The 16,843-nt window shown below is 42.1% G+C and overlaps 2 protein-coding genes across 3 annotated transcripts; both read right to left on the bottom strand.

Moving 5' to 3' along the window:
* Positions 1-593: 593 nt before the first annotated feature.
* Positions 594-2,243, bottom strand: LOC120686892 (putative clathrin assembly protein At1g33340). The gene has a single exon (XM_039969087.1). It carries the CDS (start codon positions 1,973-1,975, stop codon positions 788-790), a length of 1,188 nt encoding a protein of 395 aa, XP_039825021.1. The 5' UTR covers positions 1,976-2,243; the 3' UTR covers positions 594-787.
* Positions 2,244-8,671: 6,428 nt separating this feature from the next.
* LOC120686705 (PHD finger protein ALFIN-LIKE 8) lies at positions 8,672-16,060 on the bottom strand. Of its 2 annotated transcripts, XR_005680329.1 has the most exons (6): positions 15,782-16,030; positions 15,608-15,640; positions 13,935-14,163; positions 12,358-12,416; positions 9,382-9,508; positions 8,672-9,302 (listed from the first exon to the last, which is right to left on the bottom strand). XR_005680329.1 is itself a non-coding variant. In XM_039968917.1 (5 exons), the coding sequence occupies exons 1-5, from the start codon at positions 15,870-15,872 to the stop codon at positions 9,018-9,020; spliced, it is 765 nt and encodes a 254-aa protein (XP_039824851.1). In that variant the 5' UTR covers positions 15,873-16,060; the 3' UTR covers positions 8,672-9,017. The 2 variants fall into 2 exon arrangements, 1 of the variants encoding a protein (XP_039824851.1); XM_039968917.1 differs by lacking the exon at positions 12,358-12,416 and having other exon boundaries at positions 15,782-16,060.
* Positions 16,061-16,843: the final 783 nt, after the last annotated feature.

Here is a 16,843-nt window from a genome sequence, read left to right as displayed (position 1 = left end):
CCCGAAAACCGAGACCAATAGTCACGGTCATGAACACCGGGTAAAAGAACCGGTGCCTATGGCTAGTATTTTTTAGCAAAAGTGGTTGGGCAGGATTCGAACACAGAATCTCTTGTCTCGCGTGTATCTTTCTTAACATCTCGCCTACACATCACTTTTGATGAGAAGATAGATATTTTTCTTTTGAAGTAACTCATGGACGAGCCTTAGGTACCGGTTGGTAGGTACCGATTGGTAACACCAACCGGTACCTAAGGCTCATCCATAGGCACCGGTTGGTGGTAACACCCAGTACCAATGTAAAAGTTATCACCCGGTACCTATGGAGAGCCTTGGGTACCGGTTGGTGTTACCAACCGGTACCTAAGGCTCATCCATAGGTCTCATCCACCCCAAAAGTACCGGTACCAAGATGAACCGGTACCAATACATTGGTACCGGTTCATCTTGGTACCGGTACCAATACATTGGTACCGGTTCATCTTCATTCTGGTACTTTTGGTGTGGACCTTTGGCATGTTTTCTACTAGTGTACCATGCATAAAGACCAAATTAAAGGTCATATTAGAGTCAAAGAAGCCAAACAAATCATGGAGATAAACACAGAGAAGAATTATTATTAGTTGGCTTATTCTCAGGTGAATGAAGACACAAATCCCTTCAAATAAATAATTAACCTTCCACACAACAAGATCAACAAGAGAGGAGATCGAGACCCCCAATCCGGAGCACCCAAAATCAACACACTTGGAACAATAAGTTGCAAGAACTCCTACGAGCCAGCTTGCTAGCTTTTTGGCTCTTTCAGGGAGTGATCGTCACCGGGTATCAGCTTTTGATCTTCCTCGAACTCAACCCAGACAGTGCTGATCGTCGTCTCCATCTTGCTCGCAAACGGCGAACCACCACCGTCGCTGGCCTCCGCCTCCGGCTCTGCTTCCTGGCCGTCCTCTTCCGGGATCGGCATGGAGAGCATCTCCACCGCGGCGGCCTGTGCCGGCGTGACGACCATGACGAGAGGATACTCGAGGCTCTTGCTCGCGTTGCTCCTCTTGCACTTGTGGTAGAACTCCTTGAGGTCCGGCGTCTGGGCGCACGCCTTCTTGAGTATCTCGTGAGCCGAGACCCTCAGGGGCTTGCTTAACCCGGTGAGGCTCCTCGACCGCAGCAGCATGGCCATGGCGTCGAGGCCTTCCGTGAAGGCGTCGTAGACCTTGAAGCTCTCCCGGAGCACAATGCCGAAGGCCGACATGGCGGCGGCGCAGGCGCTAGTGTTGTTGTCCGGCAGCAGCTGGATGGCAAGGTCGAGCAGCCTCTGGCACATGGCAAGCTTGAACAGGAGCGTCTCGGCGTCGGCGTCGTGGGACTGGGAGGAGGAGGAGGGTGGGGGTGGGGGCTTTCCGTCGTCGTGGTTGGGCGGTGGCGGCCGCCGCGCCGGCTCCAGGTTGCCGGCCTGGTTGATCACCCACTGCATGCGCTCTTCGAGGTAGGCCGAGTAGCCATGGACGAAGGCGCACGCGCCCGTGGCGACCGCCGCGCCGGCGCTGAAGTAGGAGACGCCGGCGGCGAGCGGGGAGCAGCTGCACCGCGGCGCGTCGACGCGGAGGTCGCGGGACGCCCAGAGGCCGCGGAGGTCCTGCTCGAAGTAGCGGTCGCCGGCGCGGAGGAGGCGGTGGACAAGGAGCAGCGAGCGGAGCGCGGCGGCCGGGGCGCGCGCGGCCTCGAGGCGCGCCGTGATGCGGCGGGAGAGGAAGGTGATCGCGCCCGGCGCGTTCGATACGAGGAAGAGGATCTCGTGGACGTGGCGGTCGTCGCCGCCGGCGCCCCCGGTGCACCGCTCCACGGCCGCCTCGATGTCGGCGAGGAGAGCCCGGTCCGGGACGGCGGCCGGGGAGGCCTTTGTGGACGCTGTGCCCACCGCGTGGTCCATGCGTGACCCGATGGCTGCCCAAATCTTGCCTTTGAACACCTTCATGCCTTATATGCCCTCATGTGTCAGGAGAGTAGATAGAGGGGGAGGAGATGAGGAGAGAGATGGTGCATGAGAGTTATAGCACACTCCCTCTTGTGCATGTTGTCACCTGTAAGTGGGCCTAGAGAGAGAGAGAAGGATAAGCTATAGATGGCTATGACGACCATGGTCGCATGGGAGTGTCATCTTCACAAGAAATTCTTGAGAGCAGCCTCTGAGCACATCAACAAGCAAGCAGTCCACTATTAGCCTTATGACTTGTGAAAAAGGGGTAGCAAGAGGAAAGCGAGCTCCCACTATATGAATGAGAGAGAGAGGTAGAGAGAGAGTGTGTGTATGTATGTGTGCAAGAAATTATATTCGGAGGTCAACTCTTGGGTGGAGGAATCAAATGCCTTTGGAATGAGGTGCTTCCAGCATCAAAGGCTTCTTCCATTGGCATTTGGACAGGAGGTTTGACTCAAACAGCAATAGTTTTTTTTAGTATTAGCATGGATTTCTACACATCAACATCAAACAAGGAGCTTTTTGAGAGAGGAATGTAGGATTTGGAACTAATTAAAGGTGAACCACAGTTGAAACCCACACACTGGAGTAGTACCTCCTGTCCCAATAGGAACAAGTCACACTATATATATATATATATATATATATATATATATATATATATATATAGGTGAAGGATAATGTTAGATTTGCTTTATACTCATATATATAATTGACACAAGAGAGAATGGAGGGTAGTAGCACGCTTTTGAACTGCTCATATGGCGCATAGTTTAACCAAGGCGTTGATGTTGCTTCTCCAATGCACTTTGTAGAACAAAGTGTGTCACCGGATGCGTGGGCAAATCGGATTGCGAAAAGTGTAAGCCGAACAATTTCATCAAAAAGATTATTTCAATGGAAAGGAAAAATTGATGGTGCGCGATTCCTAGCCATTTGAAACAACTCAACCCCACATATATTCTCCTTGTGTAATATTGGGTGTGATAGCACCATAGCGGTGTGGTTAAAGTAGCTAGGAGAAATGGTTGAAGAACTGCACAATTTCTCTTTTTGTTGGAACAAATAGAAGAAGGAATAATTCAACAGTTCCGACATTGTGCAATTTGTAAGTACACTTGCACTGAACTAAGGGCTTTCTTTTTTAATTTCATGAATCAACTAAAGGACTAATTTCAGTGAGATAGTTAATGATGCACAAAGAAATAGCGCATATATATCTATGGTGACATTTTAACGCCGCGACTTGCTTCAGTCCACCAACCATGCTTCTTATTCACAGAAGGATCAATCACATCAGTTGGTATTAATATATCATTATTGAGATTTTAATCTGCATGTCCAAATGAGCTCAGTGTTCCAGTTCTACAAACTTTGCAGTTTCAAATTAAAACAGAAACACGACAGACTTTCTTGTAGTGGTGGGTCATTGTTCACATGGCAAAGTTATCTCCTTGCATGCACCATTGCACAAAGAACATTCCATTGGAGAGAGAGGAAAGTGAAAAGGGAATACTGGACAAGACTAAAGGCAAAGGAACCGTTTCTATTAGTTCTAATTAATAATAACTTGCCTATTAGTGGAAGACACAGTGAACTTCTATTTATTCTTTCCTGGCCTTTGCCTTAGTTTGACAAATTCCACAGAAAAGAAAAGGTAGAAAAATAATGCCAAGGGGGCAAGGCACACAACCTTCATGTGGTGGATGCAACACTACCTCAGAATCTTCAGAGATTACAATAGGTGCAATTTGACGTCTGCTTTGCTACAGCATCAGATTCAAATACGTTAAAAAGAAAGTAGTTTATCGATTAATTAATCTTCATTAGATTGAGAAAAATATGTCCCGATAATTGAAGATAAAACGTATAAAATAGAGATGGGTCCAAAGTGTGTATGTAGCAATACTCACGTAAAGCATCCACCATACTTCAAAAAAAAAGTCAAATGCAGCTAGGGATTATTTTTTGCCGACATACATATTCTGTATTGTTGTGCTTCTTGAATTGTATTTCCTTTAATAAATACAAATGATGAGATGATTCTAGTGAAATAAATTGGCACTCTCTCCAGCGAAAAGGAGTGTTGTTTTGGGTGAATTTCTGAATTATTTTCTGTAATATCTTTGCACAAAATTAAGATGCGAAGACTAGTGTCGAATGTACTTTCATAAAGGTATACCAAATTTTACAAATTCATAATTATTGCAATTGATGCCCACAGATGTACCTTTTTAGGGACCACGTTAGTGTTTTTTTAACAAATACGCATGAGAGTCGTGCATCTTTATATTAAGAAGAGAAATAGCTAGCAAAGTTTGAATACAACACAGGATTTAAGAAAGTCCGCAGCACACACAACACAAGGGTTATATTACACACCACTCCAAAACACACAAACATGGCTAGCCATCTAAATCACAATTAAACGGCAAAGTGGCAACCGAGATTTGCAGCACCCGCCCAATTGTCTCCCTCCTGCTTGATGGCCTGATCACGTTAGTGTCAAACTTACCCATATTTGTGGTGCAAGGAAGTAATACATTGATCACATATTTAACATTCCATTTGATCATATATAAGTCATACTTATTATTAGTCCTTACACCTTTTGTGACATTATTAGTTATTACATCTGACTTGTTTGTGCAAACAAAATGATTATAGCACTATAAAAAATTATTTGTACGAACGCCCATGGGCGGGTCAAAAATTAACCATCTCCTACATATGGAGCGGAGCTATTGTAGCAGTTGACCCGCCTCTGAAAATACATTTCTAGGGACGGGTGATGGCATCACCCGTTCTGGAAATGGCCACCATTTTGATCCTATAAATAGTTCTAGAGGCGGGTGATGGCGTCACCGCCCCTATAAATACATTTCTAGTGGCGGGTGATGGCGTCACGCTCCCCTAAAAATGATTATAAATGATTTTACGCAAAAGAATTCATAAAGTTTTCATATTATCTTGAAGATGAAGTTTATACCAAAATTGTACAGCTTGATGAAATCTAAAATTTTGTAGTTGAAAACATTTTCAATTAAGGTCATTTAGTAGTCTAGTTTCAAAATCTACAAGTTTTGATTTGTTTTCAAATAACCTCAGATGTAGAATGTAGAGTGGTTCCATATCAATGTTTTAGTGGTAAGTCCTAAAATTTTATAGTTTATACATTATTCATTTAAGAATATTTAGTATTACAAGATCATTTGCTAGTTGTGACCTACTTATAGCTATGACTATATGGTATCTCAAACAACCCAAGTTATATTTTTCAAGTTTTCACAATCTTAAATTTTATATACATTTAATTATATTTAACATATTTATTTCTTTATTTATAGTTCACAATAACCATAGTGTAGAAGTCCCACTATTTTTATTTGTTCTACTATTTTTGAAGATTTAAATGAATTTTAAGAATAAAATAGAAAAATATTTTTAAGGGTGGACGATGGCGTCATCTGCGCCTGGAAATGGATTTGTAGGGGTGGGTCTTTGCCTCGTCCGCCCCTACAAATCGATTTCAGAGTTAATATAGAAGAATAGCATATCCAATACAGTGGACGTGTAGTGTTGTATAGTGTAGTGAAGAGGAGGGTACGCGCGAGGCTTGAGGTAAGTGGTTCGAATTCTGATTTACACAAGTATGCATATTTTGTCAAAAAAAATTGTATCTCGATAGTAGAGGGGCTTGTGGTGGTGGCCGATTAGCTGGGATATGTCTTTCTTTTTATTTTTCTGTTTTCAAGTTTCTTCTATTTTTTTCATTTTTTGAAAAATACTTTGTAGGTGCGGGTATTGGGTTCACCCGAGCCCATAACTCGCCAAGCCCATGACACCCCTACAAATGTATTTGTAGGGGCAGGCACGTTACCCACCCCTACAAATCGATTTTTTGCTGTGAGAACTCGGGCTAGATATCATACCCACCTCTAAAAATACATTTTTACCCATCCTTAAAAATTCTTTTTGTAGTAGTGCAAATTCGAAGCTTCACTGGAATGTAACTTGGCTCTAGGGATGCAAATGCGTACGCACCCAGTGGGTAATCCTCGGTTATCATCTAAGTTCATTTTCCTTCCATTTCCCATGCTTTGCGATCTATATTAGCTGAATTGCACGAGGTTCGGGTTTTATCTAGTGACCAAGAGAAATCAAAACTAGCATCACTACTTCTCTTTGTTATTAAGACGAGGATGAATGCGACAAGCCAAAATAATTGCCCTGTTCTTTTTGTCAAAAATGGAAATTAGCTCATGCTCCGGAAATCTAATAAGAAAAACTAGTCTCGGAGTAACTAACTGGCAGTTTTGTCTGAGTTCCTACCTTCTTTTAAAACAATTGAACTTATTTAGTTATTTTATTGTTTTAGAAGGTATAACTTTTGATTCAAATTTGGATCGAAGAAAACAGTCCTCAATATGAAATTTGATATGAGAATACTACTAGCTACTTTGCAAAAATCTCGTTTCTGCCAGCAACCCAAAAATGATCTCATTATGATTATTGAATTTAATCTTTGACCACAGACACTAGCAAACATCAAAAAATGATGAATGGACATTTGAGAGATATAAAAGAAAAAATGATTGAATTGTCAAAAAATAGCAAAACTGTAAATGCTTAACAAAAAGTTTTATCCATCACTGTCTTTATTTTCAGACAAATGAAGCTTTAGGATCTCAGACAACTGCATCAAGGTGAAACAATCTCTGCAAGACCATTCCCGGCTTTTACAAAGTTAGGACATAGTACATAGCTTCTTCTATCCCTATCGTGGAGCTGCAAAGATGCGGAACTGCTGCGAATGCCCAAGGACAGCTACACCGTGCAAGCCGGAAGAAGCTGCCGTGGCATCATAATATCTACCGCCAAATACCCTAGACCCCATTGTTGTCTCCAGGATTTGGCACGCCATGGAGCGAGAAGGAAAAAAAATCAGGAAAGGCGCTGAAGCAGACCGCAGAAAGAATAGGGATAAACTTGGACAAGTCAAAAAGGCGAGGTTGCCGGAGTGGAAGATAAAGCTTTGATAGGCTGCGAACTGGACAGGGACATAGGCCTGCTAATGGGTTGGGTTGAAATGAGTTTTATGGGGTGGGTTTTGAAATGGAGTGTGTTTGGATGATTTAAAATGGGTTGTATTAGTTAATGGGGTGGGTTGGGGCGGGTTTTATATAAATGCGGGTTGAGGCGGGTTGGGGTGGGTTGAAATGGATACTTTTTACAAAATAGTATAACTATATATAAATGTGGGTCCCACGTGAGAGCTGGACTCAGAAATTAAAACCACGTGTTTATATCAGAAAATTTTATCGAAATTGACTGAATTTTGTTGGAGATGACTCAGTACGACTGGCAGCTATTTTGTGCAAAACAGTGTGGCTAGAACTATCTGTGGGCCCCACATGAAGAGCCGGACCCTGGAATTAAAACCTCGCGTTCACACTATAAAATTTTATCGAAATTGACTGAAATTTGTTGGAGATGACTCAGTACGATTGGCAGCTATTCTGTGCAAAGCAGCTTGGCTAGAACTACACGTGGCCTCCACATCAAGAGCCGGACCCTAGAATTAAAACCTCGCGTTCACACTATAAAATTTTATCAAAATTGACTGAAATTTGTTGGAGATGACTCAGTACGACTGGCAGCTACTCTGTGCAAAGCAGCATGGCTAGAACTACACGTGGGCTCCACATCAAGAGCCGGACCCTAGAATTAAAACCTCACGTTCACACTATAAAATTTTATCGAAATTGACTGAAATTTGTTGAAGATGACTCAGTACGACTGGCAGCTACTCTGTGCAAAGTAGCGTGGCTAGAACTACACGTGGGCTCCACATCAAGACTCGGACCCTGGAATTAAAACCTCGCGTTCACACTATAAAATTTTATCGAAATTGACTGAAATTTTTAGAGATGAGTCAATATGACTGACAGATACTCTGTGCAAAATAGTGTGGCTAGACATATATGTGGTCCCCACATTAAGTGTAGAACCACTAAATTCCTCTGCATAGTAGAACCCATGGGTTTTTATGGGTTACCCGCTTATAATGGGGCGGGTTGGTTAGAGTTGAGAAATTAACTAGTTGGGTTGGGTGAGGTTGGGTATCTAAATATGTTAATTTTGGGTGGGGTTGGGTATGGTACGGGTTCCAATCCATTAGCAGGGCTACAGGGACATGAACACATCAGAAAACCGAAAAGCAGAGGAGCCGGGGAAAGCAGACCGCGATCGCTGCAGATATGCTTGTAAACTACACAAGGCATCCGATCCGATGCAGTCCTCTCCCTCCCTCCCTTGCCCATCTGCATGTTATCTTCCATTGACAAGCTGCAGCACCGCCAAAGTCAAACCCCCACTAGAGTAGACTCTGGTTTACACCATTGACCACTCATAAGCTGCCTCAAAAAAGTATGCAAAGTTATGCTGCTGCTGGATGGAAAGACGATGCTGCGATTACTGAAATTGAGTCAACGGGTTCATATGATCAACAAACAGATCTGTGGAGAATAACAGGGCAGGCACCTTGGAACATTGTAGCTGGACAGGTTCACAAACATCAGATGGCAAGTGCAAACTGGTGAAGTCAACTGAGTTTTTGGAGATATATAACAAACTTGGTAAGCCAGCTGAGGAGTTTCATGTGTGCAAAAGTTACGAGTATGCTAGTGGCAATGAGAAATAGAAGCACACAACCTTTTAACGAATTAACACGAGTACATGGTGATACATAATGCACAACTGAGATCTAAAGCTATTCCCAAATCCAATACAGGCACACTGGGATCGGAGAAGCTTGAAGAAATACAGGCTACTACAGTTAGTTGCTAGTTACTAACAACAGAAGATCTAGAATGTCTTCGACATACAACAAACAGCACATCAAGACCCTACAGCTGGTCCTACACTGAAAGCAACGACTGAATGCGCAACCATGGGGCAGTTGGTCCCTTGCGGATGTTTTACAGCGAGTTAACCTCCTGGTTCTACAGGCAAGAGCGATGGATATACCCACCAAGGATCATGCTCGGGCTCTCTTGCCACTACCGCTGCAGTTCGGACACTTGTAGTGCTTGATGTGCTCGGCTTTGGCAGGAGTGATCTTGACACATTTGCCATGGAACCATGTCTCACAGGCATCGCAGCATATCCAGAACTCGTCCTGTCCGTAGTTGTCACCACATGAACCACACAATGTGTTTTCATGATCTTCCTCTTCCTCATCTTCCTCGCCTCCGCTGTCATCCTCATCCTTTGGAGGTGGCATCTTGGAACCCCTTGAGTTGGGTTCTGGCTGGCGTGGTGGCTGTATATGTGTTTAGGGGAATGAAGTTAGGAGCTCATTTGAGGCTAAAGCAGTTAAAGTAGAATGAAAGGAATCATACTTTTGTGCCAGATTTATTGCTCTTGCTGCTGCTTTTCGGAGTTTTTTCTTTGGTTTGCTTCTTCGCAGTTCCTGTGACAACCTCATATATGGTAGGGAGGTTATTAATCATGACAAAGAGACGCTTCCTGCAACAAAATCACAAAAAGGTGATTATATATAATATGACAATGAATGCCAGAAAATCCATCTAATTCCTTTAGAGCATAGAATCATAGAACACCTAAATGCTCTTACAGGCCCCTAATTGTAAGGAAAACATTCCAGCAGAAGTACAAAAGGAAAACGTTCCATATTATAGTTTGCATAATGAAGTTTGACACATACATCGAATTCCTTTAGGTTTTAATAAAAAGCATTCCATATTATGATTTGCATACTAAAAACACATACCATAAAACTTGAATTCAAAAGAACAGGACTGCATAGACCCAAAGTATCGAACACTAGTTACAAGGCTCAGAGTAGTTGGAAAAGACAATGGGCTTGTTTGGATGCGGTCCTGAGCCAGGCAGCTGCAGCCAGGCAACAATCCAGAGCCCAGGCTAATGAAATCGAGCGCTTGGATGTGCTGTCTGCGCCAGGCAGTTTTCCCTGGATGGCTGGATCAGAAGCAAACAATCCTATATAATAGAACTCAAAAGAGTTTCTCCATCTTGCTACCAGTTAGAAATTAATTAAAGCAGTAAAGTATGTTACTTCAAAACAAATGGTCATTTTGCCTATTGATGCGTCTATAGCTATAATTTTCTAATATGGGAAGAGAATCTGCTATATCAGTGGTAAGAGAGATTCCCACTGTATGGAAATAGAGGAATTACTCCTCCATTTATGAGAAAACAAATATGTCAAGAAAAATAAGCACAAGAGGACTGCGGCAACATTCAGACAACTCTGAAACATCAAAGTAATTCTATCAAAATGTTAACATAACACTAGTATTAAGCTTGAATTTGAAAATATCAAGGGCATACAAAAAAATATTATGTAGAACTGAATATTTTTAAGGCCTAAATAAATAATTAGAATTTAATGTCAAATGATGCAAGTAAAGTTTCAATCATAATTTTTATTATGTGATAAGAAAGATAAACAAATTTAATTGTTTAAAGGTTTGCCATTTATAAAGTAAGCAAGTTTCATCTTTGAGTTTGACCTAAAATTTTGAAATTTCTGTGATGAAATGTAGAACCAAAATCAATATGCCTAACACTTTCCAGTTAGAACATCAATTATCACAACACGACAACACCTTAGTTACTACTTGCATTTTTTTTTTGGCAATATCTCTACCACTCCTCAATAATCACAATGTTGAATACTATAGCTAACGGATGCCAATACAAACAATGCTGAAACAAAGAGAGAAAGGGCTGCAGGTTACTTAACAATATGTTAAAAGATTCACTCAGGGAACCTCTTAGTTGTAATGGTCAGTTAACTTCAGGATATGCTACAGACTAGAAATCTAGAGCCATCACTCCAGAAATTTAAGCAAAAGAAGCACAAGTAGACATTATCTTTGATTTTTTGTTTTTTTAAAGAGCATAAAATTGGATCCTAACAAATTATGTAAACAGCATGCCAAATTGTCACAACTGATTCCCATTATCTTGTGATTATAATTGCAAAATAGTTCTGCACCATGACTACAGGGAAGCTCAAGCTCCTAAGAAAGTTTTAATGCCTGACTGGGACAGAGTAAGCCATCAAGACAGAGTAAGGTCTCCCAGATGTCCTAATGAAACTAAATTGATCGAAAAGAGAATGAAGCATACACATTAACCATGTGGATCCTTATCCATTGCAGGTCCACAGAAGATGGTGATTGGTGAGTACATGCATAAAACAAACACTCAGACAAATCACACATCTTTTTTTTTCTGAAAGGAAACACAAATAACACGTAACGAGGAAAGAATACAATTAGTGGAAGCAATTTCTAGTTTTCTTATCAGTCTAGTTAAACTGAGTTGTTATGTTTTAACCTTGTCCTGGATTCTGTATCCGAAAGATCATGGATTCCACTATGTTTCAGTGATGGAATTAGGGTTTCCACATTTCCCAAAAAGATGTGAATGATCATTGTAGTTAGGAGTTTCCACATTTCAGAAAAAAATGAAAGGTCCATGAAATGATAGAACAAATAATATGCGAGAAATCATAACATGGCCCCAGCCCACGGTGCAGCGGTGCCAAGAAAAACACAATGCATAGGATAAGAGAACTTGGTTCGCTCATGAAAGGAAACAAGCAAATAGCAGACATGATGGAACAAAATCAAGGATCATATCTTGGTACCCTTTCCTCAAGGCGGTAACCAGAAGAAAAAAAAACACTACATAGAAATTAAATACAGTTTGGATAGCTCATGAGGGGGGCAAAAGGAAATAACAGGTGCAGCTAAAAATACAAGGAGAAATTACAATCACCCACACAGCAACATTGCAAGCCAGATCGCTGTAGATTTTTTGGTAAACAATAATGAACCCAATTTCATCTCCAATTTGTGGGAAACAATAGTCGAGCAATCTTTGTGACATGACAATGTTAAATCTAAACTAACATCACCCCAAGCATGAGAAACAACAGATGAAAATTGGGGAGAACTGGCACGACCAGATAACAAATGTCTGAAAGCATGAGAAGATATGCATACAGCTTATACAATAATCAACAATAACAGGTAGCACCAAGAAGAACCCCTAAGAACCTATAACTACCAAAAAACCACTCTCATCCAATCCAAAGAGATAGTTCATATATATAAGGTAAGTAGACAATAGATGGATTAAAAAAAATATGCACACAAGCAATACCTAGTACAGTAAGCCATTAAACAAGGTGTGTGTAGAGTGCCCATGAGAATACAGGTAAGGATGCCATCATCTCTCTTAATGCAAGATGTTTTAGGTCTAGTGGAGCACTCAAGCAAATGTGCATTAGTGGCAAGTGTAAAGGAGCAATTCAACAATACCTGACTGAGCAATGAGTAGAAGGAAGTTTGAGATGCCCCAGATATGTGCATACTCTTGACTAGAAAGAGATAGATCATAAGTCAATGATGTTTAACAAATGACATGACACGAAAGCTTGAGTTCAGTGTTATCATGGAGCAAAACAATCACTAATAAAGGAGTTTGCAGATGATAGGGCATCATGATCCATCTAACCATTCTAGCACTCATAACATAGATCCTCATATTGGCCATGTTTATGAAAACTGCCACATGGAAGAAAAAAAAAATGAAGCAGGGACCTTCATCGTGATCAAGCCTACAGTACTACCTACACAGGACATCTTTTTGGGGTTCAAGTTCTGCCTGTAACCATTGGGCAGGTGCAAAAGAACATCAGCTAGGCGGATAAGCAGCAAAAACTGCTGGAGATGGCGTACCAATGACAACTAAGATATAATGCAAATGCATGTTCGGTCAGCAATATCCTGAAAAATAGCATCTCCCATCTATGGAGCTGTAGTGTGAGTGAGCAATTCTAGAAGAGGTAGTTTGAATACTACGGTCTACGATTGAATGACTCTGTATGAGAGTATGAGGTGGCATGAACTCTGACCAAAGATATCATAAATCTTTGCACATAATGCTGCAAACTTCTAAATGCAAGACTACACATAATTCTTGCATGTTGGGCATGGGGATGGGGCCATTAAACCATCTGACATCAAATGGAACCACATGGAGTCATGGACTGAAGAATTCTTCAAAAGAATTCTCTGGCAAAGAAGGAATAAACTACAATAAAGAAAATGAGCGAGACAAACTACTTGGAAGATACCATCCCTTCAAAGGCTCCACTTATTCCCAGCCAAAATGTAAATCAGATAACAAAATGTAAATGTAAATCAGATAACTCCTACCAAATGGCCATGGCCACCTCATCCGAATGATCTGACAAACAATAGTATGAGTTTTGATTTAATCAGAAAACTCTCCCTCCACTTTGCAAAACAAGTCTCAAGCTTTATTATTTTCCTGTTAGCTTCGCGTTAAAATTCTAGAGACAAAAAGAGAACAAACCATGATGGAATAGAGAAACATTGGTGAGCAGACTACACTAGAAAAAAAACAATCTTGATTGACCGAATCACCAAATCATTACCAAGAGATCAGAAACCACGAACGCAATATAAAAGATAAACCAACCAGGAGCAACTAAATGCAAAGCAATGGCAGCAATCTTGGTTGGAGAAGGCACCAAGATGCATGTGGAGATTATACAACTAGTGAAGTTAGCACCAATGACGATCTGTTGACCCGGAATTCCAGAACCAATATCTCAGAGAGAGAAGAATAGAAGCATATTATTGTATTGGTCTTAGCAGAATGTGCTTCTCAACAAGACATTTGTAGAACTAAAATGACCAAAGTAACTTTAGATTTTCAACACAATCAATGCAAACAGTGATAAGGAATAATTGTAATAACAACAATAAGAATAGAACCTCACTACTCAATAGCACACAAGCATAGTACAGTCAAATAACAAAGATTGGGTACAGCAACATGAGAAATAAATCAATAATAAGTACAATACCTGGATTCTTTGTCAAACCCAAATCTTGCTCCAAAGTAAAATGCCACAGCCAGCAGCCAAGCATCACTATGCACGGCAACAAGTGACAACCAATCTTTTTCATCCATTCCATCACGTGCAAAATTAATTCCTAGAGCTGGCTCTGGAAGTTCAGGAGGAACCTCTTCTGCAGGCAAGTTCACTTCCCATGTTTCATTGGGAAGGCCATACAAACACAGATTCTCTTTCTCTGCAAACAAAATATTATGCCTTAAGCTTCTGAGTCTCTGTCGAGATTCTTTCTTCCATGCTATTTGAATCAAAAGAAACCAGAACCGAATGTTTGGAAAAGACTGCAACTGTATGCGCAGTTGCGCACTGAAAAAAGAAACTACAGAGGAAAAAGAAAGAAACAGAAACACAAGAAAACAAAAGTACGAATGTACAAATCAGGTTGCATCAGTCAGTCTGGGTTTAGTGGCTACCAGTGTCCATTAAGATAACCCTTAAAACGAATATACCAAGAAAAGCACATAGTAATAAGAAACTTAAGATAGTAAAAGGTAATTGGTTATTCCAAATATAATAATAATTAGGGAAGCTACAATGTGCTCCAAAACCAGGTAATAAACAATAAATGCAGTCCTACTACCAGGTAGTAAGCATTGTGGAACCAGTGAGTAACAAATACCTGGCAATAACACTACTACCTGGTAGCAAGCAATACAAAATTCAATGGTTCTCTCTCAACTGATTCCCTCTCTCTGTGCACACGCCATGTGGATGAAGCAATGGAAGAGTTTATTTTTTATTTGCTAGGGACCCATCTTATTACCTGTTTTTGTCATTTGACATTGTAAAACTTTCAAGTTTCAACAACTACCACTTACTTTCACTAGAACCCACCTTACTTACTGGTTTGCGAAGATACATTGCTGATGCCTAGAGGAAGATTCCACTTGGATGCCAAGGAAATCTAATGGGCCATGACAAGTAAGTAACCTTGTGTCAGTGCTAGTCTCCTTATGCTCCAGTGACTTCCCTAGTACATAGTATTATTCTTTTTGCGTCGTCACTGAAAGCGACCATGACTTCTCGCTTGCCCAAACGAAAGGCCAAAAATACCCCTCCTTAGTCCTGACTCATGAGGTGGGCAACGTGGTCACCTGCCACTCCTACTCCCCTGCTCTCCCGGGCCCAAAATAACAGTACGGGTAAACGTCATCCAATTAGGAAAGTCGCTAAACGCCTAAACACAGGGATAGAAAAAGGAAAGGAGCTCCCTCCTATACCTCATTCGTCTAACCTCCTTTTGTTAGCACCAAACTAATCTGATAGCAGATCGACAGTGAGAAGCACCAAAGCAACAGAGAACAATTCCATCAAACTTTTCTGCAAGAGGTAAAAAGGCACAGAAGCTTTCCCTTCGAGGCCAAATTCCCCAAACCAGGAGAGACGAAAAAAATCCAGCAAAATCTAGGGATGGATCGAAGCTAGAAGCTACCTATCCTCAAATTGGACCAAATCCGCACACATACAAAAAAAAATTACCCGTCCCAGCAAGGAACACAGAAATCACACAAGACCACCCAGTCAAGCTCCTCGAAGATCCAATCATTCCGGCACGAAACAGCGCGAACGCGACCGAATCGCACGAATTCCAGGCTCAAATACGGCGAATCGGAGGAGCTCACCTGGGTCGCACTGCTGGTAGAACTTCTCCACGTCTGCAAAAACCCAGTAACGGGTAACCAAATCAGCCACCCAGGACCCAACCGATCGAAGGCTCCGGAGCCTCAGGAACCCCCCGAACCGTTCGAAAACCCCGCCGCAAGGGTGGGAATGGAAGGAGGAGCCGCGGCACGTACCGGTGGTGAGCGCCTTGATCATGCCGGCCCGGCGCGCGCGGAAGTCCCGGAACACGTCCTCCGGCGTGCGGGGCGTGCCGCCGCCGTCCATGTCCCCAGCGCGGACGCTCGGCGCCGGAGCTCGGGCAGGGGGGCAGGCTAGGGTTAGGGTTTTGGGGGCCCGGCCGCCGAGGCGAGGGGGATGAAGGGGGAGCTGGAGCTTGAGGACAGCGAGAGCGACCGGGATTTTTAGACGAGGCCGGAGGGAGGGGACGGGGGGGACCAGGGCGCGGATTTTGAATCACGCCGAGGGGGTGGATGAAACATTTGCAAGGCCCGCTTTTACCCGGAGGAATTACGTATCAGCCCCTCAAGGTACTATGATTCTCCAGTTGCGCCCCTGATGCGGAAACGGTCAAACTGGGAAAAACATCCGCCACTGTCGTGCCGGGCCCATTGGCCAGCGAGCGTAAACATGCCGTTTAGGATGCAGGACCTCACTACTACTATCTACTTTCATGGATAAATAACCGTATCTTCTTCAAAATCTTTTGAATGCTTGTAATTTGGTTCCAAGTACAACAGTGATTTCAAAATCGAAGGGCATAAATACCAGAAGTCTGAATCTCAAATCTTTTGAATGCTTGTGATTTGGTTCCAAGTACAACAGTACAACAAAAGAAAGGACAGCCTCAAGTGGCAATAGACCAGCAGTTGAAGACTGATGTCAGAAGCTGGTGCTGCATGCACTCACATGCAGCAGCATCCTGCATGCACTCACATGCAGATCATCCTGCAGTTTAGGCCTTCTTTAGATCCCAAATTTTTACACCAAAAAATATTACATCGAATGTTTGGACTATTATATATAGTACTAAATGAAGTCTATTTATAAAACTTTTTACACGGATGGGTTGTAAATCGCGAGACGAATCTAATGAGCCTACTTAATCCATAATTTGCAACAGTGATGCTACAGTATCCATTTACTAAGTATGGATTAACCGTGGATTAATTAGGCTCATTAGATTCGTCTCGCGATTTACAACTCATTCGTGTAAAAAATTTTATAAATAGACTTCA

This window comes from Panicum virgatum, chromosome 8N (genome assembly GCF_016808335.1).
Source record: "Panicum virgatum strain AP13 chromosome 8N, P.virgatum_v5, whole genome shotgun sequence".
Lineage (NCBI taxonomy): Eukaryota > Viridiplantae > Streptophyta > Magnoliopsida > Poales > Poaceae > Panicum > Panicum virgatum.
This window is presented reverse-complemented; position numbering and strand designations above follow the sequence as displayed.

Excerpts from the sequence above, each read along its gene's own strand:
- LOC120686705 (XM_039968917.1), bottom strand. The coding sequence starts at position 15,872 with ATGGACGGCGGCGGCACGCCCCGCACGCCGGAGGACGTGTTCCGGGAC. Across the intron at positions 15,641-15,781 it reads GATCAAGGCGCTCACCACCG|ACGTGGAGAAGTTCTACCAG; the intron begins GTACGTGCCGCG and ends GGGTTTTTGCAG. Across the intron at positions 14,164-15,607 it reads CTACCAGCAGTGCGACCCAG|AGAAAGAGAATCTGTGTTTG; the intron begins GTGAGCTCCTCC and ends TTTTGTTTGCAG.
- LOC120686892 (XM_039969087.1), bottom strand. The coding sequence starts at position 1,975 with ATGAAGGTGTTCAAAGGCAAGATTTGGGCAGCCATCGGGTCACGCATG.